Raw genomic sequence first — 15,503 nt, 5'->3', positions numbered from 1 at the left:
CTTGTAGCCCTGCCCTGCCCCAAACCTTGTCACACAGATCCAATACCCTGTTACTGTGGTGCTGTGTCACTTTTTATAAGTACATTGCCTGTTAGTTTACCCATTTGATTTGTTACTGTAGCACTTCTGGTCAGTCTGGAATTACTGAAAGATTTGGTTTAGTATTTTAGAAGTGGTTCTGTTTTTCAGCCTGACAGCCCATTTAATGTTGTGATTTTAGAACCATTAAAATGTTAGAGCACAGACATCTTTGATGGCACTGTTATAAGAACTTGTCTGTTTTGGTTTGAGCTCTCCTTTCTACTATAGATTTGTGATATTTTAAGGACATGAAATTAGTGTTTGAAATCTCCTTTTCATGAACCGAGTCTGCATGAGATTATTTTTTAAGAAATCTGAAGAGACCTGATGCCTCTGAGGATGCTCTACTGGCCACTTACAGCACTCAAAGTGCAGCTTCTAAAGACTAATCTATACCCCTGCCGTCTGTTTCTTATGATAGCAGAAAGGCAGAAAATGTTATTGACAATATCTGGTCAGAAATAAAGTCAACCTGCTTCTGCCGAATAAAGGTGTACACTCACTCTAAATAGCTGGGCTGTTTTGTAACCAAAGTCAAAAGTGGTTGGTTGGGATTTTGCATTTTCAGAAGAGGGATAGGTATGCTTTGCATTTACAGATGAGGCACAGCAATGCACCCATAGTTCATGTTTTGCAGGTGTTCCCCTGACAAACGTGTCTGGATCTCAGATAAGGCAATTTTTCTGCATGTGTTTTATTTCTGTTTTGGGGTGCTAAGGTCAAGCTAAAGAACTGTGTGGCAAATGGGCAAGCAGTATCATCATTTACCACGCCACCTTAAAAACATCATCTTAGAGTATACTTTTTCTTCTTTACTGTGTCTCTGCCACTCAGCTATTCAGAAGAGATGACAGCAAAATATTAATGCTAGAACCAACCAATAGAGCTTTCTTTTGCTCTAGGGTATTTAACTGTACATTAAAGTGGTGATCGACCACTGAAGAATAGCTTAGGGCATAGCTCATCCTTAAATGCCAGAAGTGAGAGAGTTAGAAAGAGACACCAGGTCACTGACACTTTGAATTCCCTTATTTTCACAGAAGCAGAGCTGCACATGCAAGAATTTACAGACAACTTCAGGATTACAGCATTAGAATGTGAGCCAGCAGTTCTGCAGGGAAATACAATTGTGTGAAAGTGTTTCTAAATATTTATGCAACTCATACGCTTTCAAAATCAGTTGCTACTATCGTTGTAAAGTTTCTGCAACTGCCTTACTACTGTGCAAATAATCATTTGGTTTTAGATGGGCTGTGTTGTTGGTTTTTTGTTACAGCTAAGGTTGTTACATTTCTTATTCTAATATTCCTTGAAATAAACCCGAAGGCCTCAGTGTTCTATTTAGAAGAATCACAGAGTTGTTACAGCAACATTGTGGCTTAACTTTTACCTGGTTTTTATTCTGTTACCTAATTCTGGTCTCCAACATAGACCACAATGGTTGTAACAGAAATGTTACTTTGGGTAATGATTGGGCAATGACTGCAGAAACCAGTGTCAGGGGAGGCGGCTTCTAATGAAGTGCCTGGGATGGAGGAAATACCTCTTAGAGGGACTAGGATAGTTGCTGTTTTGCAACAGCTCCCTGTGTTTGAGTTGCAGAAAAGACAGTGATGTACTGTTCTGAAAATGGTAGTCTTCTCCTTTTAAAAGTACAGGCTCCCTTCCTGTTCCTAGATGACTACAGGAATTATTTTTCTATTGGTACTGTCCAATCTACTTTTGAAGGCGATGTCTTAAGATCTTTGATTACGATTGTGGTTTTGTTCATGCTTTCCAGTTATGTATGATTATATTCCCTATGACAGCCTTAAAGGTAAGGAGCAGCAGCTACTTTGGTTTCTCAAGATGCACTTCTTCCACCCCAGAGTTTCTATGAGCTAATTCCTTTGGCAGGGTGTCAGCAATGATCCAAATGTGTGTTTTCTTTTAGCATTCAGAGGTGTTGTAAAAGATGGAGTGTGATTTTTTTTTTTTCAAGATTGCTTACTGATGAAGACTGCAGAAAGCCTTTTGCTCATTTTTGCAGGAGCAGAATTGGATTCCAGCCTCCTATATATATATATGTGTATATATTTTTTAGTAATAAAACATGACTGAATGGTCAATCTTCCATTTTGTTGGAAATACAGTAAGTTTGTCTTTTACCGCGTAGAAGCATCTGTGATTTGATATTTTGCTTAATGCTTAGGAGGAAGAGGAATTTCTCAGTGTGCTTTGACAGTGTTGATAAGCCTGGGTCCTGAAGCCATGTTTCCTGTTCCTTTTTCACTAATAGCCTCTTACTTCTGACTCCCTTCTGCCTCTGCTCTTGTGCTGATTTTTTTCTGATCAGTACATTGCATTACATAATATATTTCTCACAATGCAGCTTTGGTGGAATTCACTTGTGATGAAGACAACAGACTGATGAGACGTGCAGATGGGCTGTCATTTTTACTGTGACTGCAAATGAATCTAAATGCTTCTACAGAGATAAAGAATTGCAGAAAATTATTTGTAAAGGTTTAAGATTTGAGAAAATTTCAGCGGGCTAAACTTCGGCAGCCTGTTGCTATAATAAAACACTTGGATGAATGTTGAATCATACATAATATTTTTGCCTACAGCTTCTCCTTAACAATTACGTTGGTTTAGAGTTACTTCTTTTATAAAACTCATTGTGCATACTTCAGAATTCAGATTGTCTAAGTTGCTGTTTATATGCACTGCATATTGTGGAGTTTGACCTAGGGCTGCTCATTTGTTCTGCCTAGTATTAACTTTCCGTGGGTTTGGGTTTTTTTCTGTTTTTCAGGCTCTTTTAGCAGAAAACAAGGAAAAGTTACCTATAGCAATAAACCCACCAGTTTATGACAAAGACAAAGTTTTCAAGTAAGTATCTGCAAACAAAATGTTCTCTTACCAAGATTAAGTACAATTACAGTGTGATAAGGCTGGACAGCCTTGAAACACAGAGGAAAGTTGAAGGTGTGTTTGTATGTGGCCAGTTGCCTAAAGTTTCGTCTTGCTAGTTCTTGTTGGGTTCTTCAGAGTAAGTGGATAGTTACTTACAGCATTTCTTAAAATAAATTTAATTATTTTTTTTAAATAAGTGCCACCTTCTGGATGAAAGAAAAGTTGTGTCGTGTTGTAACACTTCACTATGGAGTATAACTGACATGTATAAGAAAGACTTCTTGATTATAGCATGTATGTCCGTAGGTACACGCATGGTTCTCAGTTCTGTGTGAATGTAACAGACTATTCCTCTTCTTCAGAGGAGTGCGCCAAATGAGAATCTTGTCAAAACCTGGGATGTTTTAAATTGGATATGTGCCTTACTACAGAAATGGAGCGTATGGTGTGAAACTACTTCAGAAGAAAGCTAGAAGAGTATTGAAAAGACGAGATTTTTCTGAGCAAAAGCGGTGGCACTGCATGACTAGACTGCCTTATTACTAGTTTTATTGCAGAAAAAAACATACCATTACACATTACATAGCATGCGCTGTGAGTTGCCCTCCAGGACATTTGTAGTCTGACGCTAAGATCTGAGTTCTCGCTTGCCACATTTTACTTAAGGAATGAGGTTAGGATAAAACTTACTTGGTAGATATACACACACCCCACCGTCTTGTCTTGATAAAAACTACTGAAAATTAAAGTCACTTTGAGTTGAGAGGCATTTATTAATTTGCTCAGTGATAGATAGTCTAGATTTCAGGATATAATTGAAATCTCTGGTTGCAAGACTCTGAGGATAAGCAAAAGCTATTTTTTAATCTAGTGTACTTGCCTCTGTTTCAGATAAGGAAGCTCAAGGTAGATGCATCTAATAGAGACGGAAAGAAACATTGAGAATGTTGGGAAATTTCAACTTATTTTTCACTGCTACCTCTTTATTTTGGATCTCCTATTCCAGGGGAGTAACATTCACATCAGGGAGGCAGAAAGAGAGGGAGTGGGGAAACTCTTCCTGCTCTTCTTCTGAAGAATGCCGTCAGCACTCTGTCCATGTACTCCTAGAGGTTTTCTTTGCTGAAAGGAGAGCAGTTTTGCTTCCACAGGAGGCCCAAACTGGAAGATCCTTTCTGTGTTTTGAATTTCAGCTACTAGAGCAGGAGCAGGGCAGCATGTCAGAGTCCAGATGACCTAGCGGAAGTTACGGTCTTCCAGTGCTCCAAGTCCCTTTCAAAGCCTTAAAGGTTTTAAGGCTGTCACCATGGACAGGCAGATGGCAAGGCAGGAAGCTGGTTAGATCTATGTAGCCTGTTAATGTACTTGTCTGTGTTGTCTGTTAGCACGGTTTTACAGGATTCAGAAGAAATTAAATGCATGAGATTGCAAAGTTTAGAACCTGAAACAAATTCTCAATCATCGTGTTTCTATGTAGAGTTAGGACAGAATGGGAAGATGAAATAAATGTTTAACCAGAATCCTGAAAAGTAGGAGAGCAAGTACATGTAGTTTGACATAGCAAAATTACAGGTTCAAGGAGGTCTTGTAGCATTCATAGTAACTGCTGCCATAGGGAGACTGGGGATTGTTGACTTGAAAAAAAGATGCATAAAAGAACTAAACATTTCAAAGACAAAATTCATATGAAAGGTCCTTCATGTTTGTGTTGGGCTTGATCATCTCTGTTTGTTGTTTTGGGGTTTTTTTCTCTTCATCTTCCCTTTCATGTCTTTTTCAGCTACATCAGTCATTTTTTAAAGATGCCCAAAGAGCTCTTATGAGATGGCAGGTCTTTGTTTTGATCAATTTTGTCAGCCCTAATATCTAACTGAGGGAACTGAAGCATGAACTCCTGCCTGATGAACAGAAGACCTTTTATTAGGCTTAATGGCTCCTTTATATATGTTAACTAGTAAAACAAGTTTTTGCTACTTGTTCACAGCCCAAGCTAGGCATATGATTGGCTAAGATTAACCCTTCACGTGCCATCTTTGTGTTTCTTCTTGTTACTTTTTCTCCTTCTCTCAGCCAAGGTCTTTCAAGGACAGCCTCCACTTCCTTGCGTCCTTCAGCCTGCAAAAACTCCTCTGCATCTAACATGTTTTATCTTAGTTGCACAATTCCTCTGAATAATATCTTCTTTAATCCCAGACTTTATAGCATTCCCACTGGTACTTCTGTATGACAAGGAGGTGTGGTTAGCTGACTTTGTTGGTTCAGTGTGTCGTTGATATTGGAATGAAAGGTCAAAAATAAGTTGGCTAATACTACAATATTGCACTGTAGAAGTTCTCTCACCTGTCAAACCCAGAATGGGACTTGGTGCATTTCTTATCTGTCTGTGTTTTTACATGGATGTATCTACATGGATGCATATTCTCAGAGGTGCATGTTCCAATGTCTACAACTTGTTTAACTAAAAACAAGGGAAATGCCTATGTGCTCTTTGGATAACAACAAAGGAATCAGCCAACAGTTGTCAGGTGCTTGCCCTTAGAGTCTGTGTTCTTCAATGCAGAGGTCTTGATTTTTTCAAATGTGTGTATTAATACTGGATAGACTAAAGGGAATCTGGTCGCTAAACTCAGTGGTAGGTGTTGACACTGAAATACCTTAACTTTATATAGTGTTTCTATGAAATCTTCATTCTCAAAATTAAATAATCTGTGTTCCAGTGCCTGTGACTGTTCAAAGATCTTTATGGTAAGAGGATTGCATATACATTGAATGGAGTAACTTGGAACTATGGGAACAGTCTTATTTTCCCTCTAATCTTAACCTCCATCCATTATTTCAGTGATCTTCCTGCACTTATCAAAGATAGATTGAGCTCCTCTGGTTTTGTGCTGCATTTTTGTGTTCTATAAGCAAGACTTGTGGTACATAATCCAAAGTACCTTGATACTTAAATTCCTCAGCAAGGCTCAAATTAAGAAAGCAGGCTTTTTGTTGTTAGTGTGAGTAATGCCTCTGTGAAGTCTTGTGTGTAGCTGTGAGCTACTGGAAAAATAAAGGTCTTTTTAATAGGCTTTGATAGTTATATATTTCCCACAATACATAGCTATCTTCTGTGTATCTCTAAAGGCAGCTCAGTGCTATAGTGGGAAACATTAGGATTTTTAGGAAGGGGATAATGTGGGCTAAGATTTATGGGAGTTACCAGATGCTGCCAGGCTCTCCAGTTGTCCTTCCGTACTGTGAAGGCCAAATGCCTTGGCCTCAGGCCTTTGTTGCAGCAGCATTTTTGATACTATTGGTTCTTACTGACTGGAGTTAAGGGAGTTTGCCACAGTGATATGTTTTTGTTTGGCCTTAAGTGCTGATTAATCTGTTTTAACACCTTAGGTTATGGTTCAGGCTCATTGTTAGCCTAGTTGGAAGATTGTTTTAAGAATCATTATCAGTTGATGAACCAGAGGTTTTAAAGGTATTTTCTGTAGCTGCAACTGAAGGGGAAGGAAGCCTTTTTCTTTTCACTCCCAAAGATCCCTTGCTGAGTTACTTCCGCTAATTTCAGTAAAAACTTCTTTAACTTACCTGTAAGTGCATGCAAAGGAGTCCCGTCTAACCCTTCACAGCTCCAGCATAGCACTAATTTTGAACGAAGGTTTCACTTCTGTCACAGTGAAAGCAACCGTAACTGGACTTTTCTTGCAGATAACTAATTAAATAATTGCACAGCCTTAGCCCAACTCTAACTATAGCTGTACTCCAAATACATAACATTATGCGAGTTCTATCCAACTGCCTTGCTATTCAGAATGAGTGTAAAAAAACTCTGTACTTGGCTGTGTTACTTTTCCCCTCTTTCCTGAGGTGCATGAGCAGCGTGGAGTGGAAGCTGGGAATCCTGAGGGCCAGCGTTCCAGCACTCTGCCGCAAGAAGTTGTGCAATATGTTGGCAAAATATTTCAGTGCCATGCTGGAGAGGAATAATCACAAGAAATTAAAAAAAGGAAAACAACAAACTATTGCTGCACCTATTTACTAACCAGCAGAATAGGTCCATTGTGTAGATCTGATGATCGTCTTGCTGCTAAGACCTATCGGCACAGTTTGGATCCAGCTACTGAGGTTTAGTGTCTGTGAGGGATGATAACTTGTGGGATGTGTTTGTAAGGGACTGATCTGGGACTGTATGAGTAACTTAAATTCTAGTATTTCTCATGTTGCATATGTTGTTGTGTTTGTATTTGTGTGGCAATGTGAGATGCTCCAGTCTCACTTTCTGAGTCATCATGCTGAATGTGGATTAAGTAACCTCGCTTTAAGCTGTAAAATCATCAAAATACACTATATTGTTATCTGCATATGTTAGCATGTCAGATAGCCAAGTCACTTACTGAATTGCAAGCTGGCTTTATTTGACATATCTTATTTAGGGAAAAATCCTAAGATATAGAACATCTTATTCTTGGCTATGTTCTGTAATGTGTATCAGATTTGGGTTGGGTTTTTATTTGTTTTTAATTTTTTGGGATGGGAAGGGCTTTGTATTAAGCCAAAAGTACGTACATACTTTCATATGTTTTGGTTGTTAAGAAACATCTGTGTGTGTGAAGTTCTGAACAAATTAGAATAGTCTTCTGAAGCTACTAAGTTAGACTGACTGAATTTCCTGGCAATTGCTTTCTCGTGGATTGGTGGTGGGCTTATTTTTAGGGCTCTTTCAGCAATGAAAATATTTACAAGGTCTCTCTTGCTCAGGTACTCTTTCTTGTAGAATATTGAATTCATATTTGCTTTTCTCTGTTAGGGACTTAGTTGCTGAATCATTGTTTTTATGAAAGTTGTAGGACCTAACCTATCTTTGAGATTTCTGTCTGAAAACACTTTTTTTTCTTTTTAAGTCTACCAGTTCAGTTTAAAATGTTTTTGTGGATTAACAAGAGATTGTCACAGGTAGTGTGTATTGTTAAAGCATAATTCTTGTAGGAAGCCAAGCTTTTTAACACTTTGTTGTGGTCGTTCAAGCAAGAGTTGATCAGTTTCAGAAACCAAACATTTTTCCTCATATGCCTTTTTCATCTTTTAGGGTTTTCACAGACATTCAGCAAGTCCTCAACAACCTGACGCACCCCCGTTTTGTATTCACGGACAATGAGAAAGAAGCAGACATCCTCTACAACTTCTCACACTTCAAAGATTATAGGTTGCAGTTGCTCCCCTGATATTATAAGTTCTTTTGTTGCTGTAAAGACTGTTCCAAAGGACCTCTGCAACCTTCCTCCTTCACCCAGCAACTTCTCTGTTTTGTAGGAAGCTAAGTGAGGAAAGGCCTGAGGTAATGCTGAATCAGTTCCCGTGTGAGAACCTCCTGACTGTCAAAGATTGCTTGGCATCGATCTCCAGACGCGCTGGAGGACTGGATGGGCCAAGATGGTTGCCTCGTACTTTTAACCTGCAGACAGAATTGCCTCAGTTCATCAGCTACTTTCAGCAACGTGACAGAAGGTGGCTCGTGTTTCTACTTACTTACATTTTATGCTTTCTTGATACCACTTCTCTCAAAGACCAGTAGCTTGCATTTTGGGCTTGGCAACTATTTTGCCATCTTGAGTTTGCTTTTGCTGTGCTGTATTTATGTTCAAATTAATTTTGCCTGGAAACTGTAAGGTTTTTAGGTTTTTCTTTAATGTAAGAGTAGTTAAGCAATGCATTTTGAAACAAACTTTTCCATGACTTGAATGTGGATTTGAAGTTGTTTGGTTTTGTCTTACCTCTTGTATTTAACAGATATACAAAGGATCAAAACATATTTACAACAAATGTTGGGGTTTTTCCCAGGCGATCAGTAGCAGTTATTCTTGCACTTAAGCCAGAGTGGAAGATGTTTGAAGTACTTGGGTTCTGTAAAGTTGTGAAAGTAAAATTTAGTTTTAGTGTTAGTCTAAAGCAGTTGTGGAGCTTTAGGGTTTTAAATCCATGTTCTTTCTTCTGCTGCAGCTGCCTTGGAGTGGATGGAAACTTAAGATTTTCTTTGGCTAAGAGAAATAAAGAGAGCAGTAGGCGCTGCTAGTGGGGAAAACCTCCTATGCCTGCAATGGGGTCTTCTGGTTGAAAAGTTGCTTCTTTGGTGACGCTTGTTTATGGTGCCACCTGCCAGGCATTTCATTTAGTCATTCTTTGCTCCACGTAGTCTGTTGTTGACTCACACAACCAGGAGAGAGCGCTCCTGCCATGTATCCCTCTTGTTTTGAAGTTTAATTCCTTTTTAATACCAAGGGTTGACCATGAATGCATGTGTATGTGGAGAATGGCAAGGAAGGGCAGGAAGTTTCTAACAAACAAAACAGACTCTCTTAACAGCACTAACTGCAGCTCAGTTTATGCTGTTTATCATGAAGTTCGTGAAGTTTCTCAGGATGCTTTAATAGACAGAGGAAGGCAACAAGTATCACCCTGCCCCCTTACTCAGAAAGATGCGTGGAAAGAGCGTGTTGCCTATTTTCCTCAAAGATATTTCAAAGACTTTTGTACCTTGAGGTGACTAGTTACTAGAAAGCAAGAAAATCATGGTGTGCTTTCATTTTCTTGCAATGTGAACTGTGGAGATAGCGTGATGGTGTCTTTTAGTGTAAATGATTTAGAGGTGTTATTAGGAAATCAGTGTTGAAAGTCAGAATGCTCTCAGACTCCTGGCAGAATGCCTTCCACACCATGGCCAGTGTGTTTTCATGATGATGCTGTCCTGTTGATGGGTTGTTTTCCCCTTCTGAAGGATTCAGGAAAAGGAAGTGAACAGTGAGAGCATACTAGGCCTTAGCTGAAAAGATCAGTGAAAGTTACTGCTGCCTTTTCTCCCCTTTACACCTAAAGGCCTCCTGCTCCCATCTGTCAGAGTCCTTAGCTGTTGGCTACAGTGCAAGAACTATAAAGGATCTGTCCAGGGGAGCACACTGATCAGCTCAGGCGGGTGTTCAGACAGATGAATGAGGTGGATACTTATAGGTGTTGGCTTCTCTCTTTTGTTCTCAGAGGAGAAGATAACCACTGGATATGCAAGCCATGGAACTTGGCCAGAAGCCTGGATACCCACATCACCAACAGCCTTAACAATATCATCAGGCATAGGGAAAGCAGCCCAAAGGTTAGAAAGCATGGGTTTGAGTGTTATTTAAAAGGAAGAGCCGAAGAACCTGCTTCATAGAAGGAGGTATAAAAATACAAAGAAGGAAATTTATGTGCTTCAAAATTCGTATGCAGGCCGTAAGCATACAGTTTCAATCAATTCAGAATTAATTCCGATTCAAATTGGTCAGCTCCCTTTGTTGCAGTGATGAACTTAGAGCCTGGTGTTTTTTATTCAAAAAATGAAACTTGGCATGATAGTAATGAATGTTCCAGTGTGGTGCTGCTTTAATGATAATCCTCAGACTGGCACATGAACATACATCAGGTATAGGTAGCACTGATCATAAATTTTCGAACATTATTGCTTCTGTCTCCTGGTTGATCATTATTGCTGATCCACAGCTCTGCTCAGTGGCACAAACTACCGTCTTTGCCAGCAATAGATGAATTGTGGGGCTTATTACAGGGAGTCTGCAATATGCGGTCATACATCCGTGTGTCACTTCAGTGTTATTTCTATTGGTGTGGAGACTGCATGTATTTTCTGGAATGCAGAAATGCACAAAGAATTGCTTCACATTTTAGCTCAAAACAACAAGGTCACTGAAATTATAAATAAAATTAATTTTTTTATTTCTAAAAATGAGTACGTTCTGCCCCTCTCCCCCCCCCCCCCTTTCCCCACCCTGATGTTTGGTTTAGATGAAAGGTACCTATTTGTGTAACAACATTGTGTATTCACGCACATTCCTAAAGAAAAACCGAAATGCACACAAGGAGACCTTAAATCACTGAGATCCAGTGACACTTTGTTTTCATTTCAGTTGGATTATATTTACCGTGAGTGTTTTTGCTTTGTTGCAGGTGGTATGCAAATATATTGAGAATCCAGTCTTGTTTCACCGAGAAGATGTGGGAATGGTTAAATTTGACATCCGTTATGTTGTATTGCTGCGGTCCATAAAACCACTCAAGCTGTTTGTCTATGATGTATTCTGGCTGCGCTTTTCAAATAGGTAATTGTTTCTCTCATCAGTGGGTGGGTGGGCCTAGAATTAAATCCTTGGAAACTAAGGAATGGTTTTTCTTAGGGCATTTTCACTTGATGACTTGGATGACTATGAGAAGCATTTCACAGTTATGAATTATGCTCCTGGTGTAACATTAAAACAGGTGAGCAAACATTCCAAAACATTCCCTCATCTTTCCATTGTTAGAAAATCTTCCAATACCTCCTCTGTGACTGTTGCCAAATAACCTGTTTCACATTCACTTCAATGATCAGTCAATGTGTTGGAAGTAATCTAAGTCCTAAGCAAATACTATCTTAGATTCTTTGCCCTCTTCCCCACTAATCATCTGTGATTGTATAAGGTAACACAAACTTACATGCTGGACGTAACCTACATTGACAGATGAGTAAAAGAGTTACTAAAATGGCAGCTACTCATTGTCAAAAACTGCGGTGTTGTCTTTTGTAGCAGGGAAAGTATTCAGAAACTGTCTAATTCCCTAGTTCTCTAGCTGGGTTTGTGTGAATGGCAAAAAATACTCAGTGTTTCAGTCTCTTGTCATCTGGTTACTCCGTTACTCCCAACTCAAACAGTCTTTGTTGCTAAACTTTGTAGGTACATTGCGAAGAATTTATTCCTCTGTTTGAAAAGCAATATCCTGAATATCCGTGGGAAACAGTACAGGTAAGTCAGCAATTCATCCTGTGTACATGTTCATGGATCTCATTTTACTCAGCAAACTAGCTTTTCCAAAAATGTCTTTTTTTCCTCATAACACATACTTAACGTGCATAAGTTCCACAAAGGACAACAAACATTAAGCTTTAGTTTGGAGCATTTATTAACTTAGCAGAATTCTTCCTCAAACATTGTGTTGTTAGCATTTGAGAGTTTTTTTATGATTGTACTATGAGAATTCTTTATATCAGACTTGGTAATAAAGCCAGTCCTCACTACTCTCAAGAGCAGGATCTTTTTTTCTTGCGAGTTCCATCTTTTTTGCAGAAGGTTGCCAATAATCTAAGCCTATTGTTGTGAAGACTTAGTATTTCATGTAAAAAGGCAGGGAAGTCCAAAATGTAAAGAGTGCTGATCGCTGCAGGTGTTGCCTACTTGACTGTTGAAAAGTTGTTTTCAAAGCCTTCACTACTCTTCCTTTCAGTAGAATCTTAACTCTGATTCTGAGAAGTTGAACTACTGAAGTATTCAGACTTTCGCTTCCTTTGTTTGAAATGGCTTAAGGAGCTGTCAAAACAAGTAGGAAACTAAAGTAGGAAATTACAGTTTATAGTCATCTCAGTGAAATGGCTTCACAAGTTTTGATTTATCTGTTTTAAGCAGAGCTGTAGGTCTTAAGATCTCCCGATATGCTTTCAGGTTTGTTTGGTTATGCCAGTGCACTGAAGCTCACTCACAAGGCAAGGACATGCCGAGCTGTGTCCAAGTGGCTGACAGAAATAAGTGCTGCCCCTGCCCCAGAGTTGCTGTGCTTGAAGGGTTACACAGCCGTACCGGGTGGTACACAGGCTGCATTTGTATACTGTGGCATATTTAAAAGAAACCAAGTTAGGTTGGTCTTCTCTCTTTTCTTAAAGATCCCTCCTCCATCCACATAATTCTCTGAAATAGTAAGTCAGAATCCCTGTTTGCTAAATTAAATTTTGCCTTTGAGACTGTAGTGTAGACTATCTGGCTGCTGCCCCAGCTTCTCTTCATTAGCAAGCTGGCCAGAGCCCTGTCCCTGGTTATTGCACTAATGGCTTTTCACAAGAAAACATACAGTTCTCTAATACTAGGGCATATTTTATCTGTGAAGAAGCTCCAAATACTACAGTTCCATAAACCATGCAGGAAGGCAGATGAGGTCCTTCTCATTGGTTTTTGCCTGTAACTCGTGCTTGAAAGAAAAAGTTGAATGTGAGGAGATGTTTCAGAAACATGCACAAAACTGTGTGCATTCTTCCATATTTATCAGGAGCTAGAAGATGCAGAATGAATGGTAGCTGAGCATTTATATGTGTGTATGCTTTCAGAAGTGAATAAATTGCACAACTCTGTGTCGATTTCCATAAAGCAGTTCACATCAGTTTTAACTAGAACCTCAAATCAGTGATCCTCAAAGTATGACAGGTTTTGCAGCATTAGCTCTAAAGTAGTGCGGAACAGACTATAAGGAATGAAAAGAGACAAATCAAAACATGTGCTGTAGGTTACCCACAGCAGCACTGTGTGCACAATAGGAAGTATTACACCATCTTTTAATTTGCTGAAGGGGTGGTTCACTGCAATATAAACTCAGTGCTATAATTCACACCTGTAAGTTCTTTCTGTTTTATTTCAGTTCTACTTTGGATATCTGCTTGTTTCTCAAAATACAAATGCAGTTTGTTCTTTAAATCTCCAAGTCCCCACAACCATAGGGGGCTTTAGTGGTAGAAGATTTTTCATTGCAGAACAAAACAAATGAAGCTAGAATACAACTTACTAGGCAGGGAAAAGTCAAAACTTTGCAGTTGTACTGCTGATGTTCACAGAACTCTCCTGGGTTTTCTTTTTCCTTCCTCTACACGTAAGTGCAATGCTCTGTATAATGCCTGAGAAAAGTCTTCATTCTAATATTAAATGCCCTAATTTCAAGATTTCCTTAGTGCTGATTTGCTTTTTAGAAAAGTCATTGGATATTGTTGAGGGCTTGGCACTTTCACTCTGTTGTCTTTAGGTCTAAATGCACATTTATATGCTAATATAGTACAGATTTTTGTCTGGCTACTGTAATTCATACAGACTTTTAAAGAATATTTATTCAGTGATTAAAAACATGTTTATTGCTTTTACGGGAGCTTGCTTCTTATTCAGTGACTTTCTTTCTATTATTAGGGAAATATTTTTAAGGCATTTGCTGAATTGTTCCAAGTTGCTTCAGCTAAACCTGCACCTCTTGGCATCTGTGATTATCCCTCATCAAGAGCAATATATGCCATTGACTTGATGCTTAAATGGGACACCAGCAGAGACGGTGAGAAGCTCATCTTGTTGAATGTTGACTTCTTAATATTTGCACACTTTTTCAGAAATTTTTGTCTGGACCGGCTCTCATTTTTTCTCAGTGTGAGCTGTGTGCTCTGTACCTCTCAGTGACACCAAAGCCAGCCTGGTGTTGCAGATCTGCAAGGTTAGCATCTGCCGTGCTGGTTGAGAATAATGATGGGGGAGCTGTTAACTGTGCTTGGACCGCATTCACCATTGCAGTGCTGTTGTTGTCCTCAGTTGTTGCCAAGTCTCTGCGAGGACGTGTATGTGAAACTGTGGCCTGTTAATGCCACAACATGGCTCACAGCCTGCAGCCTTTCTTTGAGCCAGGTGTGGAGGACTGGCAGCAGACTTTGCCAGACAGGGCGGATTCTTTGTTATCTCACCAGGAGACTCAAAAATGTTCTGTAACCTCCCAGCCCAGAGAACTGTCTCCTGTAGGTGGAAATGCAGCAGAGGCACCAATACAAAAAGGACTGCTGGATGAGTACTGAACAGGGCTGAGTGTACTCTCTTGTGACACTGTGATTCTTGGGACACAGGGAATTCCTCTGCCCAGGTTTGCCAGAGGAGTGATTAGATGATCTGTGTTGGGTGGCGCCCCAGCTGCAGTGGCCGATTCTGTAAATACTGAATCACTTTCATGGAGGGAAATGATTGAGAAATAGGAGGTGTAGAATTGAGCCATTGCTGTTCAGGTCAGGTGGAGCAAGTGTTTGAATTTGGGGGTGCTGCATGCACGTTGAATCTTCTTTGACCTGTCGCAGAGTTCTGTTGGATGGGACAGGCAAAACAACTCGCTGAAATTACTAGCTGGACGGAAACTATTGTGGTAAAAGGACTGACCTCACATTACAGCCCTGGCTGAACATGGGCTGCACAGGACCTTAGCTTTTTGAAGATAGTCTGTGGGTATGAAAGCACGGCTGTGGTGCTGTAGGCTGCTAGGACAAATTGGTTAGTTACTTCTGTGCAGAGCAGAGTGTGGTTTACCTGTGCATCAAAAGCTTGTACCCATACTTGCAGTCTCACCACTAGACAGGAAATGAAATCATTTTTTTCTCAGACCACTGGGCTGAGACCAATGGCCTGAGGTTTAACAAGGCCAAATGCCGGGTCCTGCACTTGGGGCACAACAACCCTATGCAGTGCTACAGACTAGGAGAAGTCCGTCTAGAAAGCTGCCTGGAGGAGAGGGACCTGGGGGTGTTGGTTGACAGCCGACTGAACATGAGCCAGCAGTGTGCCCAGGTGGCCAAGAAGGCCAATGGCATCTTGGCTTGTATCAGAAACGGTGTGACCAGCAGGTCCAGGGAGGTTATTCTCCCTCTGTACTCGGCACTGGTGAGACCGCTCCTCGAATAC

General features: G+C 40.0%; 1 protein-coding gene across 1 annotated transcript in view; it reads left to right on the top strand.

The window, feature by feature from the left end:
• The window catches only part of TTLL12 (tubulin tyrosine ligase like 12), a 30,243-nt gene that overhangs the window by 13,276 nt on the left and 1,464 nt on the right, over positions 1-15,503 (top strand). The window contains exons 6-13 of the mRNA XM_069864092.1: positions 2,879-2,955; positions 8,057-8,173; positions 8,281-8,475; positions 10,000-10,111; positions 10,960-11,111; positions 11,187-11,268; positions 11,724-11,792; positions 13,986-14,124. Coding sequence (XP_069720193.1) covers positions 2,879-2,955; positions 8,057-8,173; positions 8,281-8,475; positions 10,000-10,111; positions 10,960-11,111; positions 11,187-11,268; positions 11,724-11,792; positions 13,986-14,124 — 943 coding nt within the window. The remainder of the gene's footprint in view (positions 1-2,878; positions 2,956-8,056; positions 8,174-8,280; positions 8,476-9,999; positions 10,112-10,959; positions 11,112-11,186; positions 11,269-11,723; positions 11,793-13,985; positions 14,125-15,503) is intronic.

Source organism: Phaenicophaeus curvirostris, chromosome 1 (genome assembly GCF_032191515.1).
Source record: "Phaenicophaeus curvirostris isolate KB17595 chromosome 1, BPBGC_Pcur_1.0, whole genome shotgun sequence".
NCBI classification, from domain to species: domain Eukaryota; kingdom Metazoa; phylum Chordata; class Aves; order Cuculiformes; family Cuculidae; genus Phaenicophaeus; species Phaenicophaeus curvirostris.
The sequence above is the reverse complement of the archived record's forward strand: the minus strand, read 5'-3'. Positions and strand labels throughout refer to the sequence as shown.